This window comes from Oreochromis niloticus, linkage group LG15 (genome assembly GCF_001858045.2).
Source record: "Oreochromis niloticus isolate F11D_XX linkage group LG15, O_niloticus_UMD_NMBU, whole genome shotgun sequence".
In the NCBI taxonomy this organism is placed as follows: domain Eukaryota; kingdom Metazoa; phylum Chordata; class Actinopteri; order Cichliformes; family Cichlidae; genus Oreochromis; species Oreochromis niloticus.
In genome coordinates this window covers 18,487,454-18,506,198 of record NC_031980.2, presented here as the reverse complement: position 1 = coordinate 18,506,198, position 18,745 = coordinate 18,487,454, and the positions used below count along the sequence as shown (strand labels likewise).

Sequence of the window (18,745 nt, the reverse complement as noted above, 5' to 3'; positions counted from 1 at the left end):
TAGGTGACCCCCATCCGGGACACTCTTCAGCCCTTTTCTAGGTAGGTGGCACGATTGCCCCTGTGGTGGTCCTCCTTGGGCTCTTGTACTCTGGGGGGCCTCTGGATGTCTGGGGCCCATGTCTCCTCCATGCCTACTTCATGACCTGGAAGGCAGGGCTATGGCTCCCCATACCTACTATTAGATACTTACATGGAGAAACTTCATGAACATAACTGCGCTCACACACAGGTACTTACAGATACACATTATCTTGGTTGGCTGCTGCCTCTAAACATACAATCCTAATCAAAAGTTTAAGAGCCCTTGAAAAATGGCCAAAAATTATATTTTGCATGATTGGATCTTAACAAGGTTCCAAGTAGAGCTTCAGCGTAAAACAAAAAGAAATGGGAGTAGGACAAAAGATTTTTGTTGAGCATGCAATTTATTGAAAACAACGCTTAAACTGAAACAGGCTGTTTTACAGCTGATCAAAAGTTCCAAACATGAACTCAGTAATGAGTAGCTCCACTGTTATTGCTGATGCAAGCGTTTCCATAAGGTGAGTGGAAACTTTTCACCAACGGGTGAAGACGGCTGCACAAAGGTCATCTACTGTCTGCAACTGTTGTCCATTTTTGTGAACTTCCCTTGCCATCCATCCAAAGGTTCCTAATTGGATTTAGATCAGGGGAATACGCAGCATGTTCCAGAAGATCTATCTTATTCTCCTGGAAGAAGTCCATTGTTTTTTTTTTATGTTGTTTTTTTTTTCTCTCTCAGCAGGTGATCAAGCAGATTTTCAGTGTCTTTGCTCTCTATATTCCTCTTCTCCTCTATTTCCCCCCATGACCTTCACAATCTTTGCAACCTTTCGTTCTCTTTCCTGTCCCCCGGCCCTGTCCATTCTGACTGCAGTAACTCATAAAATAATAATAATAATGATAATAATACTGTTAATAATAAAAGTAGAATAAAATATGACAATCAAGTGGACCAGTATAGCAAAAGCCATACGATCTACTTGGGAAAATAAATCTGTTGGGCATTTTTCTTGGCTTTCAGTGCTGGACAGGACAGACCAAAAAGTAAATAAATAAAATAAAATAAAAACTAAACAGAAACAAGCAAAACCACTCTGGATATGAATTGAAATTGAACTTAACTCAATTAAAAAATAAAAATGAAACAATAATTTTTAAAAAGCTAGTTAGAAAATACAGAACTATAACAATTTTGCAAGAAAGCTGATAAAATCCATCCATCCACCTTCTGCTCCTTATCCAGCTTTGAGTCATAGGAGAAGCAATATGAACACAGAGGCCCAGATTTCCCTCACTCCATCCACCTCTCCTCAGCTGAGAGATATGATCTCTCCAGCGAGTCCTGGGTCTGCTTGCTGGTAGGACATGTCCAAAACATCTCGCCTTGGAGGCTTCCAGGAGGTATCCTAGTGAGATGCCTGAACCACCTCAGTTGTTGAAAAGTATCTGAAATCTACTATTATCCAAAAATAGTATCTGAAACTTTGAAGTGTCAGATCAAACCACAACAAACTGGTGGTTTGAATCCACCAGTCGGCTGGGACTTTTTTGTGGAGTCTGCATGTTGTCGCTGTGCCTGTGTGGGTTTTGTCTCAGAACTCAGAAATTTCTCCCATGATCCAAAGCCAGGCATGTTTGATTGATTGCTGACTCTAAACAGGAGAAGTCAGGGATCAAACCACCAACCTTCCAAATCGTAGATAACACTCTCTACCACATCTGCAGAGCCAGAGATATTCTGCTTTTGCTTCTTCCTCCTAGTCAAAATTTGGCACCAGCATTACCCAGAATGCAGCTTGGCATCTAGCAGAGTTGAGCAAAACTGAGGAACATTCAGTCCCACTGACTCAGGTGAAATCACTTGAGGCACTTTCAGTCTTTGCACAGCTCCCTGTGCAGTCATAAAAAAGCTGTATAAGCAGTAGTCGGCAACTCCCACAGACTTGTTAGCAGATTTCAATCTGCACTTTTATGTTATGTATAATTAGACTACAATGCATGACTGAAGAACTAATTATTATTAAATGGTCAGAGTCGACTCATAACTATCTTATATTGCCCATTTATCACGTTATGTATTATGAGTGCTTGTGGACACTCTGGACTGAGGCACCTCTGTCCAGTCCGGCTGCCTCACTGAAGCACCACCCAGCTCTTCCAGACCCTGAATGGCTGCTTTGTGTTCAGGAAATGTTTGGGTGAAGATGTATTTTTTCATCAAAAATCTGGGTGAATGAAAATCATTGAATGGTATTAAAGTTACAATGAAAACAGAAACAGGACTCTTGTTGTGTAACAGTTTGTTACCTTATGTCTCGCAGACTAATGAGGCAGCCAGCTCTACGGACGTTATTCAGTGAAAATAAAACCAAAGGTCATCTCTGCAGAGCCAAAAGAAATAATCCGATAGTGACGGATAGTTACTGTTAGTGTTGTTACTGACTGATGTTTTTTTCCCTCCCAGGTCAGACATGACAGGGTTAGGTGGAAATTTGACTGAGTCATCCAGATATTTTACTGCTGATATACTTCATGATAAGTGAGCAATGTTTGCATTTCAGTCCTATTCTGCAGAACTGTTACTACAGAGGATTATTTTGGTGTTTTTGTTTGGTCTTTGAGAATACAGTAAAAACTTTTTAGTAAGAATTTCCTCAAGCCCAAGTGTCTGCTTCAAAATCCTCCATGAGGCAAAAGGAAGACATTTTTCTAAAGATGTATTTGAATACAGTTGTGTTTTGTTCACTGTTTCTATAAATCAGCGATAAGGAACCATGAGGTCAAAGCAAGGATTTTCTTGCTCACATTTATTTTTCCAGACCATTGCTCCACTCCAAACTGAGGTCTGGAAACATGTCTGGAATCAGTTGTTTTACTGAAACAGCTGTGCATGTGCAGCTGTCCTGCCGACTCAGACCCGACTGTCCCTCACAGTCCCCGTCTGAGCTCCACCCAGTCTCCACATCGCAGAGCCTTTCCTCATTCGCTTCCCTGGAAATTCTGCTGGATTCTTGTGGCATTTTAACTGGCATACCTCCTGCTGCAGGCCCAAGCACACATGGACACACACATGCACCCACACGGCCACTTACATAAGGTTTCTCTTCAGTGGCAGGTTAGTCATTATGTCACAATTTCCTAAACAAATTCACAAAACTATAGTTCTATTACCACCAATGTATTTAATTATACTAGAAAACTGTCCAAGTTTTATATTATAAACATTTAGCCAAATTCATAAAAGGGCTGTTTGTATGTAGATATGATATATAGTATGTGGGTAACTGACTTTTTGAACAGTGTGCTCATGAATGACTTTGAAATGACTTGCAAACTGTAAAACCCTTAACTAAAAATAGTCAAGTCCATAAGAATTTTAAATGTGATACCATAATATCACTAAATCAAGAAGACAGGTCTTAAATCAAGCACTCAAGATGTTATGTAAGATTTTCAGCTTTAATTCAAGATGTTTGGTAAAAAGCTTCCATTAACTGTTTAATAATTGCAACCATTTTTATGCATAGTCCCCTATTTTCAGACGCTCAAAATTAATTGGCAGTCGACTGTGAGCTGATGTCTGTTCTCTTGTTATTTTTAATTAAAAAAATTAAGGAGATAAAAGATCTGTAGTTTATTCCAAGTGCTGATCTTGCATGTGGTGGCTTTCCAATGGACCACTGCATTTGAGGTCCAAAGAGATGTTGATGTAAGTGAAGGAGGCCATCATTAGGCTCACAAACCCAAATAAACCCAATGAGGGCATAGCAGGAACTTTAGGAGTGGCCTAATCAACAGTCTGATACGTCCTTACAAAGAAGGAATGCAGTGGCCAGCTCAGCAACACCAAAAGGCCTGAAAGACCACAGAAGACAATTACAGAATTCTTTGCTTAGTCAAGAAATTCTTTTCACATTATCTAACCAAGTCAGGAACACTTTTGGATGAGCTCAGAATATTACTGTCAAAGTCTACAATCAAGGGATGCCTTCGGGTATAAAAATACAAAGAATTTACAACAAGATGTAATCCGCTGATAAAACTCAAGAACAAGAAGGCCGGGTTAAACTTTGTCAGAAAACATCTAACAGAGGCTGCACAGGTGTGGAAAATGTCTTTGGATCAATGAAACGAAGAAAAAGTTGTACCAGAATGATAACAGAAAAGCAACAGGTCAGGATCTGAAGCATACCGCATTATCAGTCAAATATGGTGGAGGCAGCGTTATGTCATGTTCAAACATGACTGCCAGTGGAACCGGATCACTAGTGTTTATTGATAAGGTGACTGTTCTAAGAAGTCTGTCTGTCCGTCCGTCCGTCCATCCATCCATCTGTCCGTCCGTCCATCCATCCATCCATCCGTCCATCCATCCATCCGTCCATCCATCCATCCATCCATCCATCCATCCAGTTCAGGGTTGCAGGGGGGGCCTTGGAAGTTATCCCAGCTGTCATATGGGAAAAGCTTGGGTACACACAGGGCAAGTTGCCAGCCTATCACAGAGTCGCTGATAGAAGCAGCCGGGACTATAAGCGTTTGGGCCTATACTCTGCTCTGATTCAGAAAATGCTGCAAAACTGACCAAAAGCATCTTGCAAAAGCAACCCAAGAGTTTAAGTCAAAGAAAAGGGGTATTCATCAATTACCAAGTCAAGCCATCCGACCTCAACCCCATAAAGCACAGTTCAGTTGTGAAATACAGAAAGACCCACAAATGAGCAGCAGCTGAAGGTGGCTGTAGTAAAGTCCTAGCAGAGCATCTCAAGGAAGGAAATACAGCAATTGGGTAGTTGGTAGCTTAATTATTAGTATAGTCTGCAACCAGTTTCTTCCAATTTTCTTAATATGGAATTTCAGTCACTCACCAGTTTTTGGGCTCTATTTTTGTTTCTTTATGCTCCAAATGCTTTCAGTGAGTGACAAGTTTGGACAGCAGATATAACAGTTTGTCATGATCTTTCCTGAAAGCTATCGATCACAATATATGTTGCTTGAAAACCTGCATGTTTCATTTTCTGCATTAATGGAAGTTTCACAGACGTGCAGATCTCCCGTGCCATGAGCACGCCGACAACATCACAAATGCTCGATTTCAAACTGTGTGCCTCATCTTTAGTCCAAAGACAAATTTGGATTGTTCAGTGCATAGGAACATTTTGGCTGAAGCAACTATCATTCACAGTGGTTTTCAGAAATGTTCCCGTCCAGAATCATTTCTGTTTTTAATGCAGCTTTGCACGAGAGCCTGAACATCATGAGCATTCAGTTTCGGTCTCTGCCCTACTCCCATCTCTCTTTTTATATGTGAGATAATCCACCAGATGTTTTGTTTTCCAGGGTTCTTTCATCCCTGTCCTAACTTTCATTTCACAAATGTGTTATTTGTGTTTGTAGATTTAAAAATTTGGTTTTCAAATGATTGCATTCTGTTTTTATTTACATTTTCAAGAACTGAAATAAGAAAAGTCGGAAAGGCGCAGTTACAGAAAACACAGGAAGGATGAAGCTTTTATTTTAACCTAATTCAATCATAAACTTTGGATGATCCCATATATTTGTTGTTAGATGTTTTCTAAACAGCCATTTTTGAGTATGTTATAAAAGCCTTGGTAAATCCTCAAATACATTAATGCAAAGCTGGTAACAAAGCTGTTTTTCTTGGTTCGTGAACTGTTAATGTTTTAGACATACTGTACATGTTTTCCACCGGACAGAGACCTGTAAATCCACAGTGTGCACACAAAGAGTGGAAATGGGAGGTAGTAGGAAAAACAAAGAGCTTTCCTTTGTTTGAAAGGAGTTCTTGTTCTGAAGGAGGACAGAAGAGCGGGCAGCAGGCAGGCTTTATTTTGACTTTCCTGTTTGATACCTGTGATCCCCCCCCCTTTTTAAAGGGGGCTGTACACCAGCTCCCATTCACACATCTAATGGGAGATTCCTACTGCCTTCCTACTGCTCTTTCAGTGAAAGAGGAGTGAAGGAGAGAGAGAGAAACCCAGACAGTGGAAGGAGAGACACAGAGAGACTAGGAGGTACAGAGGGAGTTTTTGCTGCTGAAGGAAAAGCAGAGTTACTATGAAGCAGAAAATGGGACCGGCTGCCACCTCGCTCGCTCTGCTGTGTTTATGTTCTCTGGGAGTGTGTGTTCCTATGGGGACAGGCAGCGCTGCACCACCACAGGTCAGGACTTCATATGCTGTATGTGCTCTTTCTATTAGAGGCTGCTCTCACTGTCGTGCATTTTCCTAACTGTGATCTGCCATGCCTGTTTGTTAGGTTGAGACTCTGACCCCTTTCATATGTAGTAAATATATATGAGTGACTGTGAGTGTTTCAGTGAATGAAGCAATTAAGACACACTAAGGCAGATTTTGTTGTTTTCTTTCTTTATCTTTATGTAAGAATAAAGTGGAAAACATGATGTAATCTGTGTTGATTTATCTACTGTAAGTTATGATGTAATGGAAAGGACATGTGAAGAACTGATGATGACACACCCAGAGAAGCAGATCAACCCGACAGGTTTTTCTTTCATTGGACTTGTCTGTATGTGTGTTTGACTTCAAAATAAAGCACCCCTCTCCTTCCACCATGCCATAAGCCACTGAGGGAACGTGTTGATACTTGTAAATATAATGCTGTTGTCGATCAAAGGCACCATGTGCCTTCCAGCTAAGATATTCAACTTTTAAATGGTAACATTTTTATCCACTGAGCTATTAAATCTAAATATAAAGCGATAAACTTGGTTGAGCTCCTCTGTGTTCTATAAGTGTAATAGAAGTAAAATTCTTGGCCTGACTTGATATTGAATGCTTCTGCTTTCTGCTATAAGGAAAATATGAATGTAAAACAGCTCCAGATGTGTCTAATCTGGAATTTGGATACAACCCTAATAAGTTTGTTTTGGGAAGAAAAGGAAGTTGGGTTTGGTTTTACTTTAACCACTAAAGCCAAGACACTAAACACACTTACATGTGATGGATTGGGAGTTTTATGTGTGTGTGTGTGTGTGTGTGTGTTCCACCAGGCGTATGAACCAGAGGTGAAGAGGACAAGAGGCGATGTTCCTGATATTCTACCGGAACCTGAAGCAGAGCCAACCAGCCCAGTATCGGACTTTGAGAACTCATACAACTATGTCTGTACGTTATTTTAGAAATGTCGAAATTTGTGTTGGTTTTGGTCATACAAGTCAGAAATCTATGATGTCACTCATCATCATGATAACTTTAAGCCTCAAGAGTTGACAGAGACCAAATAAAGAGCTAAAAAGAAAAGAAACTCTAGGGGTGGGTGGGGAACCCAATTAGAAAATGGAAAATAAAAAGAGTACAGAGATAAGTTATACTACCAACACTGGTTGGTAGGGTGCATCCACAGACCGGTGGCCGTATCATTGGACATTCTTGACAGGCTGATTGAGGGCTTTTCTGTTTTGTTTCTGGAGTAAGAAGTGTCCAGATTTTGGAAAGTCGCATACCTGTATGCCGGTAGCCTTCCTTTGTGTGTTCTCTTTCTTAAAAAAATAAAATATCATACTGTGCTCTCACTTCCACTCTACTCTGGCCCACAGTATCCAGACTGGCCAGTATGGACCTAGCCATCCACAAGCTGAATGTCGGTCACTACACTCTGGATGTTAAAGTCAGCCAGTTGATGGATCGTCTCTCCAGGATGGATGGTAAGACTGGTGATGGTGATGGTGAAACTGAAGAGTAGGGGTATTAATGCTGTACTACGGGAGCTTTTATTTTCGATGTGGATCTAATGGGAACAAAGCCTTTCGCTGTACTTACTTTTATGTTCCCCTCTTTCTCTTGCTCCTCATCACTCAAATGGCAGCTAAAGTCGGTGAGCTGGAGGACAGCATCCGGGAGGTCTATCAACACAGCAAGGACAACCGCAAGGAGATCGGAAGACTCGAAGGTACAAGTGTGTCTTTTTTTTCTCCTTAGATCTACTTCAAGCATCCCATCCTGCACCGTGGCATTTTAAAATAGCAGACTAAATATAGTATAAATATAGATTTCTATTTTATGTTTTGTAGCGTTAAATGATTCGTTAAACTATCAGTAATAGTGAGAGAAACATATATAAAATACACCTAAAAATTTCATTGGAGGATAAATACTAATTAACAGGGGTAATAGAAGCTGAAGGCCAGAGAAGGACAGTGGATATGTGCAAAAAAACAAAGGGGAAGGTTGAATGGCAACCTGGACACATGATGCAACATGCAGGAACTAACAAATCAACTGTTCAGTAATATGCAAATAAACCTATGTTTGAATCAACAAGGCGTGTTGAAATTTTACAGCATTTCTGTCAACTCTCTGAGCAAAATGAAAGGGTGCGTGAGGTGCACCGGTGCCTTTAAACTAAAAGTCGTGCTGATGGCTCAGCACTTCAGGCATCAACCAAGTAGCTGTAATAACAAGATGCGTGACATTGGTTTGGTTTGGTTTTGGGACTTGATCCTCTTAAAAAAAAAAAAGAGGAAGATCAATCAGTTCTCATGCCTGGAATCAAAACCAGCGTTTCAAAGAGAGAACTGTCACCACTATTTCCCGCACTCCTTTGGCTTGTTTTAGCATGTTTTTATTCAGGCTATGAATCTATTTTGATTCACTCTTCTTGTTGCATGGTAACCATTTTCATTGGAAAATAAACCCACATATGCTACCTGTTCAGACCAACCAGCAGACAAAAACATTTGCATAAAGCTGAAAAATTCAGCAAACACAGATTCACTTAAGAGACGGTAGAGACCAAAATTCAGCTAAAAATGGAGATAACAGAGCCATGCTAATTTCTCCCGGGAGCAATTATTTTCAGTTTAAAGAAATACACTGTATATAAAAGATGGACACGACAATGGCGTTGAGTTCAGTATTTTGTCAGTGCCATTTGAGGGTTTTTGTATGTATTTTTTTTTCTGTTTTGTTTCCTCAACCAGAAGTGATCATATTTCAACAACAGGATAGCATGCTACATTAGCAGCTAATGTTAGCAAGCTGCATCTTTAGATTGTTGATAGCGGTTTTAAAAATGCTCTAAAAAGTACCACAAACAACCAAGAGGTTTAGTTTATTTACTCACAACCACTCAAAGCAGCCATGCACCTAATAGTCCATAACTTCAAGATATACCCCAATTTAAAAAAATTAATAAATGAATAAACTTAGTCTTCCATGCAGTTACAAAGAAGGGGAAGATGAGCCATAGAGACCAAAACCATGCATGTTACATGTTTATTTCTATGAGGAATGACTTACTTTTGGAGTCCGCTTCAAGTGGCCAATTCAGAAACTTGTGCTTAATGTCTGAAAACGCACCAGTCTTGTTTTTTCTCTGCTTCAAAGGTTGCGAGAAGGGACAACGGATTGGATACAAGTGTTACCTGGTGTACAACAGCCTGGAAGATTATGCAGGAGCATCCAGGAAGTGCATAGAACGTGGAGGACGCATGGCAATGCCCCGTGATCGAAAGGAGCAAGAGGCCCTGGCTGACTACGTAAAGAACTTCTTCCATCCTGGAAACTGGCCGGTCTGGCTGGGAGTCAACGACCTCCGCTCTGAGGGCTTGTACCTCTTTGACGATGGAACTCGGGTCACGTACTTCCAGTGGCGTAAGCACTTCCTGTCCAGCCAGCCAGATGGAGGGAGGCGAGAGAACTGCGTGGCGATGTCGTCAGATGATGGCGACTGGTGGGACCACTACTGCGATCGAACCATGAACTATATGTGCGAATTTGATGACAGGGTGGCTCTTTAAAAGGAACCTTTTCCAAATAGCCTCTCTTTATGACATTAAACACCAGCAGCTCATTAGAAAACAAAGTCCATTTCAATTTTCTAATAATTTATTTTCATTTAAAACTTTGTAGCTTTGTTTAAGTAGATTCTTGCTGAATGGAAATACTTTATAGTATTTAAAGTGTTTTACAGCGATGTCTCAGAAATCCTTTATTGCTATACAAGATGTGTACTGATTGAATAAGGCTTTATCAGACTTATGAATATTACATTATTCATGCAGCAGCAGTAATATGAGTTAAAGCCAGTCTGGACTCTGCTGTGATTTCATTCATGGAATTCTAAATATTTGTCAAGTTTCCAAAAAAAGAGAAAAACGGAACGCTGGAGTTATTTTTTTCTCTCAGGATCAGCACATACTGAACTTGAAGGGATGAATCAGTGTGTACTCTGGCTAGAGTGGAATTAAGCAGCATTTCTATGTTTCATGCTGAAGATGTTTTAACAAAGTCTAGTGTTGGGTGTGACTCCTGTTATTGCAGTCCCACCCTGAACCCTCTTTTACTTCATTAGAATGACACATCACTGTGTGCAAATGTATCCTGAACAAGAGTCCATGCATAAAGAGAAAAGAGAAAATTAGTGTAGATAAAAGCCTGGATGTTTGTTTTTTTATCTTTACTGAAGGTTTATTATAGTGTACAGCATCACTTCCTGATCAAACATGTTCAACAGGTAAAAAGGAGATTTGCTTCACTCGTAAGGCGTGTTACTTTTCATTTTTTTAAATAGTACTACTAAATCAGTGGACTAAAATGAGTTTTAATTTTAATACCAAGACAAAACCTTAGCAATATCACAACTGTTCAGAAATATAGAGATAAATTCCTTGTTTATGCTACAAAAGAAGTTATAGTTCTTGCTAAATTTTGCCTAAATTCTCACATATGTGTAGAAACTTTGTATATAAATGTCACATTTTTTTTTATATAAAGCAAGGGTACATACTTGACCATAAATTAATATGTCAGTATATTTTTTCTTCATATTTTTAATGCTCAGACTTATCTGGGTTGTGATTTTATCATCAAACTACTCATGGCTCATAGATAATATGTTATAAAAATGTTTCTGCAGTAGTGTCATATCACTGTCTGATTTGTGGGTAATGATGTAATTCAAACTGTGTTACCTTTCACTGTCACTTGGGGTCACTAAAATCCAAACCTGTTAAATGCACCTTTAAAAGGTAAAATTTCTGAAACAAATCATAAGTCTTTGTTAAATTTAAATAATACAAATATATTGTCAAATTCTGTTTTAATTAAATCCAGTGCTTTATTTGAAATGCTGCCATCACCACCAAGAGCAGATGTCTGTGCCTCGCGTTGGAACATCAGCCGCACCCTTTCATGATGCCATGAGTGTAAGGTGTGACGTCATGAACGCGAGCCAAAGAGCTGCGCTTGCTGTGAGGAGTCAGCGATGCGTTTAACGACTTGTACCCCTGAGGCTGTGTTTGAATGAATTTTACAGCTTCTGCTTGTAAGCAGAGTTAGCGGACTGTCCTGCAGAGTCCACGGTCTGCAAGACGTCTTCCACGGTCGGCCTGTCCAGAGGGCTTTTAGATGGATGAGAGAGAAGTACCTTCCCTGCACTGTCCAGCAAAAAGTCACCTCCTAGCTGAAAAGACAAACACACATTATTCAATTATTACCAATTTTAAATCTGTAAAATTTGAAGGTCAGTATGACTTTTTACAGTGGATGTGAGTCCTGTCTGTTATGGAGTATTTAAAATTAATTTTCTAAAACAAAAGAGTCACCCGGGGATTTAAAGTAGCTATAATGTAAAGAGTAATGAACATGTTGCTCCATAACATGCCGCCTATATAAATAAATAACGGTTTAATCAGTAAAGTTGCATTAAAAGGACAATATGAACGTGTCACTGCCCCCAAGTGGTATAAAAACGTATTGCAGTTTTAAACTGAACCCTGTGGAGTCCCATAAATAGCCCCAAATTACTTTTTCCTTTAAAGGAACCCCGACTGTTTCAGCTTGAACATTATAGTTTATACCAAACATGCCCTCTTCTTCCAAAGGACAAAACACAATAAATATGTGATTGTTTTCTGTGCAAATTACGACCTGCATTTATTCTGTCTGCATGTCTCGCCTGATGCATTTGATGCATTTAACTGACAAAAAGACCTCCCAAGTGCTTCTGGTTATAACCGATGACTAAGTAGCAGTAGTTGATCTTATATAGTTTGTGAAAAGTGCTTTAAGAAACAGAAAATATTCTTCTGGTGTTCTGCAAGACAGGACTTTTCGCTGCCTTCCCAACCCTAATCACGGAGGTTTCGTGTTCTCTAAAAGGCTGATGCAGCTACACAGACAGATATAGACACGAGCCTGTAATTAGGGCCACATACATAACCAAGAACATGAAAATGACCTGAAACAGAGAAGGACTTCATGATGGCACTGGATGTTTATCTCTAAAGTTATTGTTAGAAAAGAATCTGATCCATATGCTGACTTCTACAAACTGAGTTCCTTACAACAAAAGGAGCAGCTAACACACTGACACTCTCCCCGCCTCTGTCATTGTTTTAATTTTGACTTTTAAAGTAAAGTGTCCTCAGTTACATCATGGTTGGGTTCGAATAGAAGAAGCTGGAAAGAGCACGTTTATCTACCAAAACGGTTAGATAGACTTCAACCAAAGAGACATCTACAGTGCTTTTGTTCAGTTTAATCATAAGCTGTCTCCACATAAGGTGGCTGAGTGCATCTGAGGATGTTACAGAAGCATTTTTTCATTTTATTTCTATGCACAATTATAATGTTCAACATTAATCCTATGCATACAAGATAAAAAATATTAATCTCACAGGACTTCAGGGATTCAACTTGGATTTTCATTTTGCTAATATCCAAGGGATAGAAGAAGGACGCGAGATACTCATGCATGTAAATCCATCCTTGGGTAGATTTCTAGGATTTCTTCAACGTGTCATCACAAGAGCCTCGTCAAAGGTTTTCACAGACTTGTGCATTCTTACCTGGTAGATGTCTTCCAACAGACGATGGGGGAAATCTGGGAAGTCTATGTTTGCAACTACATAGTCTGAGTATTGTAGCAGGCAGCCGAACTTCATCACCTTGGCGTAGGAGGAGCCAAGGCCAAAACTTCTGTACACCTGTGCCAGAAAAGAGACATTTAAGAACACATGCGGTTTATACAGTCAGTAGCATGCATCAGTTTTGCATTTGTTGCGACTGCGGATTGCTTGTGTGGCATGTGGAAAATGTTCTGTTTTCATATTTGGTTGTTTCCACTTGACTCCAGCTAACATCTGGTGGTTGACTTTTCAGAATAAATGGTTTGGAGGCTGAGGTCGCTGGGCTTTTATGACACATCATCAAACAGCTGCTAAATCCTCCGGGTCCCTCGGTTTGTTTGTACTGAGTCACAGCCACATCTACTTTCTATAAATTACAGTGGCCTATTTAGATTTTATGCACCTACCTACCGACCAGCACTGAATATAAATATAAAATGTAATAAAATATGCAGACGGACTGACTGTTTTTATTTTAATTTGTTTTAAAGCAGAAGATTCCATCGTTAAATAATTAAAGTTACTGTTTATGAGTCGGATGATCAGAGCAGGGTATAAAAAATCTTAACCTTTCTCTGTGGATCCAGCAGAATGTCAAAGGTACATCCAGTCTGCTCCAACCACAGCTGAGCGCCCTCGACGCTGCCAAAAGACACTACCAAGACCCGCACTGACCGAGCCTCCAGCAGAGCCTGCGGATGGCACAGTGTTAATTACTGATAAACACTGTTTACACATTTAAACAGTTTTAAACCAGTTTTGGCTGCAAGATTAAGTGAAGACAGTCACTATGGAAAAACATCTTAAAATCTTTTGTAGACAGAATGAAGCCTGAAAGAGGTAAAAGGGGTATTTCAGCATCTTGCTAAGCACAATGTTATGAGCTGTCTTGCTAAGAAAAGCTAGAAGTTTGTGGCTTCATTGGGATCTCAGTGCTTACAGCAAAGATTTCTTCCTTGTAAACTAAGTGCTTATAAAAAAGATGCAGTAATAAAAAGACGTAAAATATTATGAGCGAACTTGGTTTGTGGGTGTTTTTCCATGTGCTTGCTCACAGGGTGGGGGTAATCAGAGTAATCCTCTGATTACTGGGGTTTTCTCTGTATTATTATTTTAGGGTCTCTACCTTACAATAAAAAGCACCTTGAGCTGACTGTTGTTTTTCTGTGTTTTTTTTAAACCCCCGATATACCTTAAAACCACTATTAACATCACAAACTGTCCTTCATGAATTTAAACCTTAATCTTGGCTTTCTCTGTTCTGATCCTAACAATTCATTTGTGGATTACTAAATTAATAAATTAGTAATTCAATTTCCAATTCTGTCTTTATAAAAAAGTAACAATGTGTTTTTGTTTTTTGTGTGCCTGTGTTTTTTTTCTTCTAGTGGAATAGGAATAAAGGTACGCTGACCTGATTGGCCTTCAGCTCAGTCACATGGTCTCGTCATGGCAGTCATCCAAAATGTCTGAGGAGAACCAGCAGCAGGTTCTGACCCTGACCCAGGTACTGACTGAGAGTCACGCTCCTTTAAATACAACACAAGACAATGAACCAACACATCTTAATGAAACCAATCTCTGGTTTTCATGGAACAAAAAAACCTACATGGTCTTCCCAGGTTGGTCAGTTAGGAAACAACACACATCCCCTCAAACCAGCTGATGCTCTGAACTGGTTTTTCCTGGTGCACCACATTCAGTTCTGGTTTGCAAACTTACTTCCCACTTCTTCCATCGGTGAACAGAGTTTCTGGGCTCAGACTGTCAGCCATCTTTCCTCCAGACAGCTGCACATCTGTGGTCTGCAGATCTTTGTCCACACTCTCCAGGAAAGAGTCCCACTCTTTCTGCAAGCACAAACACACACAAAGACATAGACAGTTTAAAGTGTTCAAAAGGAACTGGTCATGGGTTTAGTTTAAACTCATTTCAACCAGATAAGCTTAATTTTAAGTTTGTGTAGCTCAAAAAAAATAAAATAAAATAAAGATAATATAACAATAATAACAAGAAATAACAGTTGCACTTGTACAGACCTCCAGCTGCTGAAGCTCCTGCACCTGCTCTCTCACCACTGCATTGCTGGAAAAACACACAAGTTTGGTGATAGAGCTTCAGTCAGCACCACACTGTCTGCCATCCAACATCTATCAGTCAGCATCATAACAGCACTGAGTGCAGCTGAGCTAATACTGCGTTTTTTATACGTGATACTTTAAGGAGTTACAATTCAGTGCAAAAGTCTTAAATCGCTCCTAATTTTTTCATATTTTGCTGGGAAAATGTCAAACGGGTGCATCAGTCTATTGAAATATAAGCAAATGTATGAGCAAAAACAGAGTTTTTACAATTTTAATTAGCTTGAAAGTCGATCTCTGAAATGATCACCTTTTTTCATCACACAGCCTGAATTCTCTGAGGCAGCGTCCTTGGAATTTCTTTAAGCTGTCAAACTGTGTTATTTTGGGCATTTTTCAGATTCCAGTGAAGATGGTAACAAAATGCCTAAAGATACTTTTTATTTATTTATTTTACCAAGTTCTCTACTGTGTGTTTACACAACAGCAGTTCATCTGTTGAGTTATGTACCTTTTTATGATTGAATGATTCATAGATCAGAGTTAAATGGCTTAAACATACTTCTGAAACTGGTCAGGTGCAAGAACTGGATTAAAAATTAAGAAGAACATGTCTAAAGAAAAAACATTACAGGAGAGTCTGGCTGCTCTAAAGCAGAATATAAAGATGAGGGGTTGCTCAAGACTGTAGGTTGCAGAATACAGTAGTTTCCCAAAGGGCCAGACTTTTCAGCATTAATAACAATGAAGCAACACACACTTACTGACACGTCTTAGGTCTGCAGATGTATATATCTTAGAGTAAATAAGAGCTATTCTTTTCTCCAGCTTTTTTTATTTCGAGATCGCTTGTAGGTGATTTATCTTACATGATGTAAAAGTTGTAAACTAGTAAAGCAATAACTTCAGCTTGGTATGTAGCTAAATGCTGTTAAAGATTTATTTGGCAACGTCATTTGTGGTAGTAGCTTACTTAATAATAAAAAAGGGAAGTCTTAAAAATTTGAGGATGTTTTTGGTAAAGTTTTCAGTTACAAGTGGGACAGAAGAAGAGTTTCATCATCTGTGTTTTCTCTCAGTTGTTCTACATCGTATTGGGATTATCACTGTCTGCCTCAATAAACATAATTTCATTAAATTTATTTAATATGGCATAATGGTGTCATTGAATTCAAATGCTAGACGGAATAAGGATAGGAAAATCTAACATCACTCACACAAAATATAAATGGCATTTTATTTCAGCTTGCTATTTAAACATACTTACTGATAAGACTTCTGCCAAACAGCCTCCGCTTCACATTTCTTTTTAACTTCAATGCTGCTCAACAGATTGAACGGTTATTATTTTTCTCATAAAGTTACAGAGAAATGTGCTTCTTAAAGCGTCAACGGCCAAATCCTACCTGCTGTAGAATTTAGCTCCAGCTGTGATCAGGCCGAATAAAGTGGTGATTTTATGTGGGACAAAGTTCTCCAAGGAGTCTGCATGAGAACAAAGGGCCACAGTTACAGGGTCAAGCTGATTGTGCAATGTCATTGTGTTGGCAATAGGCATGACAGGGATTACATTACACCACCTTCATGCCAGCAGGGCCCTTTTAATCCAGTAACAAGGCTTTAACAATGCTCCAGAAGCCAAGTTATAAAATATTCAATAGGAGACCTGTGAACTATTTACAAGATCGCAGTAACAAACACTCTAACACTCAGCTTAGATAAAATGATGAATTAGGAGGTTAAATTTGATAAAACCGGATTGCATTGTTTTACACAAAAAAACAGCCACCCCAGAATTCATTCAAATTTCTTGCATTTTTATACTCTTAAGATTAGGGACTGTTAAAAAGCAGTTAGTCAAGGAAGATAAAGCATCAGCTTATCATAAAACAATCTGTTCTTCAACTCGGCAGACAAACATAGACATAATTATTGTCCCAACTGTGTTTTTTTTAACTAACCTGTAAAACAGCCATAAAACACACAGGGTTATTATCCAGTAATAAAGTTTACATTTAAAAAAAGTTATATAATTTGCATATTTTCTATGCCGAATTACCAAAGAGGCAGAACAAAATTTTAACAAAGCATAAAAATTACATTTCTTGGAAGTTTTTAGATATTCTGTAAGCAACACACATTAAAGTGTGAAAAGTTTTCAACAGGGTTTGCGACTAGGATCAGCCCTACCTGCTGCCTCCTCCTTGGCGTTCTGTAGGAGAACTTTGCCCATGTTCACCAGCAGAGTGAGACCATCTGTTAAGGTCTCCTCTGACACGGCCACATCCTCAGCCATGATCACCACATCAGCTCACAGCCACTCTGACAACTAATCTGTAGTCACCTGCACTATAGTGCAGCGATGCTATGCAAACTACATCTTCCATGTGACAAAATCACGTGGGTCTGACTTTATGCAGCACCTAGTGGTGAGCAGGGAGAATTGCAAGAGAAAGTAATTTCTGAAAGAAGCTTTTTCTACTCAGCTGTGCAACAAAACTAAACATTAACTGCAGATGAATTTGATCTGCTCTTCAGTTCTATACACAAACATACTTAATCACTGGCTCATTTGTTGTTCTTACAAACATCTTCCTTCTTATCAGCCAGTCAACCAGCCATATTAAGCTCCAACAGTCAGTGGAGGTGTATTCAGTTGGGCACTTTCAGCATCAATTATGAATGCTGTCTGTGCTGGGGATACAGTAAAGAGTGTTTACTGTCACACCTTTGAAGTTCTGATATTTGCAGCTGACAGTTGGTGATAGTGATGAAATCCTTCGATGACACTGGCTTAGTTAATAAGCAGCTTTTTAGGGGGCAATACGGCAAAGTGTAAACAGTAATCTTACTATTTTAGATGGTTCAAATGTGACTGAAGGTAAACAAACATGACTGACCTAACATGCTCGATAGGCTTGGCTTGTCGACCAGGATTGTGGACGCGATCAGAGATTTTGACACTGATGAGGGTGTGAAATGACTGTTAATGCACAACACTGCAGGAGCCTCAGTGCAAAAACAGAGTTTTGCATTCATTAAATCTGAATGCAAATCTCTCAGGCTTGGTTTCCCAGACATGGATTTAGCCTTTTTTCCATTGGAGAGCTTCCCTGACTGTTTCTTTTATCCTGGGTCTAGGCTTAATCCGTGTCTCGGAAACTGAGCCTATAAAGCATGACCGGTCCACCCTATATGGAAGCCCACATGTGCTACCAAAAACAAATTTAAGTGAATGAAATTGAACTGCAGTAAAGAAAACACTTGTTAGTCCAGATAATACAAGAATGACAAGATTTTCTCAAGGGAAAGTGGAGTGATTTCTGCATTTTAACTGTATTTGTTTAAATAATTGTAATAATAGTAAACTTAAACCTAGCAGATCAGATATTTTACAGTCATAATTCAAAATCAGCGAGAGAAAGAACGGAAGGTTAGGGTGACCAAAGAGAGCGACAGAAATGTGCTAACAAGTCAGAGTGTGCTGAGAAGGTGGAAGAGTCCTCTGAAGAGCTGATAAATGTAGGAAACGAGCACGCGAACATAAGGGAAGGTGAAGAAGAGTGTTTTCAAGGTGGAGTGGGTGGAATTCAGAGCTGATTTGTGACAGATGGACAGCACCAAGAATTAAAACAATGACGGTAGGTATGATGTATTCGAGAGAGAGTGATGCTGACAAAAAGTCACAAAGTGGAGCCGGGCAGGCCGAGATGCAGATGTTAAGATTTTCACTGGGAGTGACCAGA

At 39.4% G+C, this 18,745-nt stretch overlaps 2 protein-coding genes across 3 annotated transcripts; one reads left to right on the top strand and one right to left on the bottom strand.

The window, feature by feature from the left end:
- The first annotated feature begins 5,781 nt into the window (after positions 1–5,781).
- On the top strand, positions 5,782–9,844 carry clec11a (C-type lectin domain containing 11A). 2 transcript variants are annotated; one of them, XM_013264982.3, is made up of 5 exons: positions 5,782–6,227; positions 7,060–7,174; positions 7,606–7,713; positions 7,875–7,958; positions 9,395–9,844. In XM_013264982.3, exons 1-5 carry the CDS (start codon positions 6,105–6,107, stop codon positions 9,805–9,807), a joined length of 843 nt encoding a protein of 280 aa, XP_013120436.1. In that variant the 5' UTR covers positions 5,782–6,104; the 3' UTR covers positions 9,808–9,844. The 2 variants fall into 2 exon arrangements, with proteins under 2 accessions (XP_013120436.1, XP_003456676.1); XM_003456628.5 differs by having other exon boundaries at positions 6,027–6,209.
- A 607-nt stretch (positions 9,845–10,451) lies between these two features.
- On the bottom strand, positions 10,452–17,386 carry selenol (selenoprotein L). Its single transcript, XM_013264981.3, has 9 exons — positions 17,190–17,386; positions 16,406–16,484; positions 16,267–16,320; positions 14,958–15,003; positions 14,641–14,768; positions 14,333–14,447; positions 13,488–13,610; positions 12,859–12,996; positions 10,452–11,471 (listed from the first exon to the last, which is right to left on the bottom strand). The coding sequence occupies exons 1-9, from the start codon at positions 17,293–17,295 to the stop codon at positions 11,319–11,321; spliced, it is 942 nt and encodes a 313-aa protein (XP_013120435.1). The 5' UTR covers positions 17,296–17,386; the 3' UTR covers positions 10,452–11,318.
- Positions 17,387–18,745: the final 1,359 nt, after the last annotated feature.

Bases quoted from the DNA above. Each gene is read 5' to 3' on its own strand.
- clec11a (XM_013264982.3), top strand. From the start codon at position 6,105: ATGAAGCAGAAAATGGGACCGGCTGCCACCTCGCTCGCTCTGCTGTGT. The intron at 6,228-7,059 runs GTATGTGCTCTT...GTGTTCCACCAG, and splicing joins AGGTCAGGACTTCATATGCT to GCGTATGAACCAGAGGTGAA. The intron at 7,959-9,394 runs GTACAAGTGTGT...TCTGCTTCAAAG, and splicing joins GGAGATCGGAAGACTCGAAG to GTTGCGAGAAGGGACAACGG.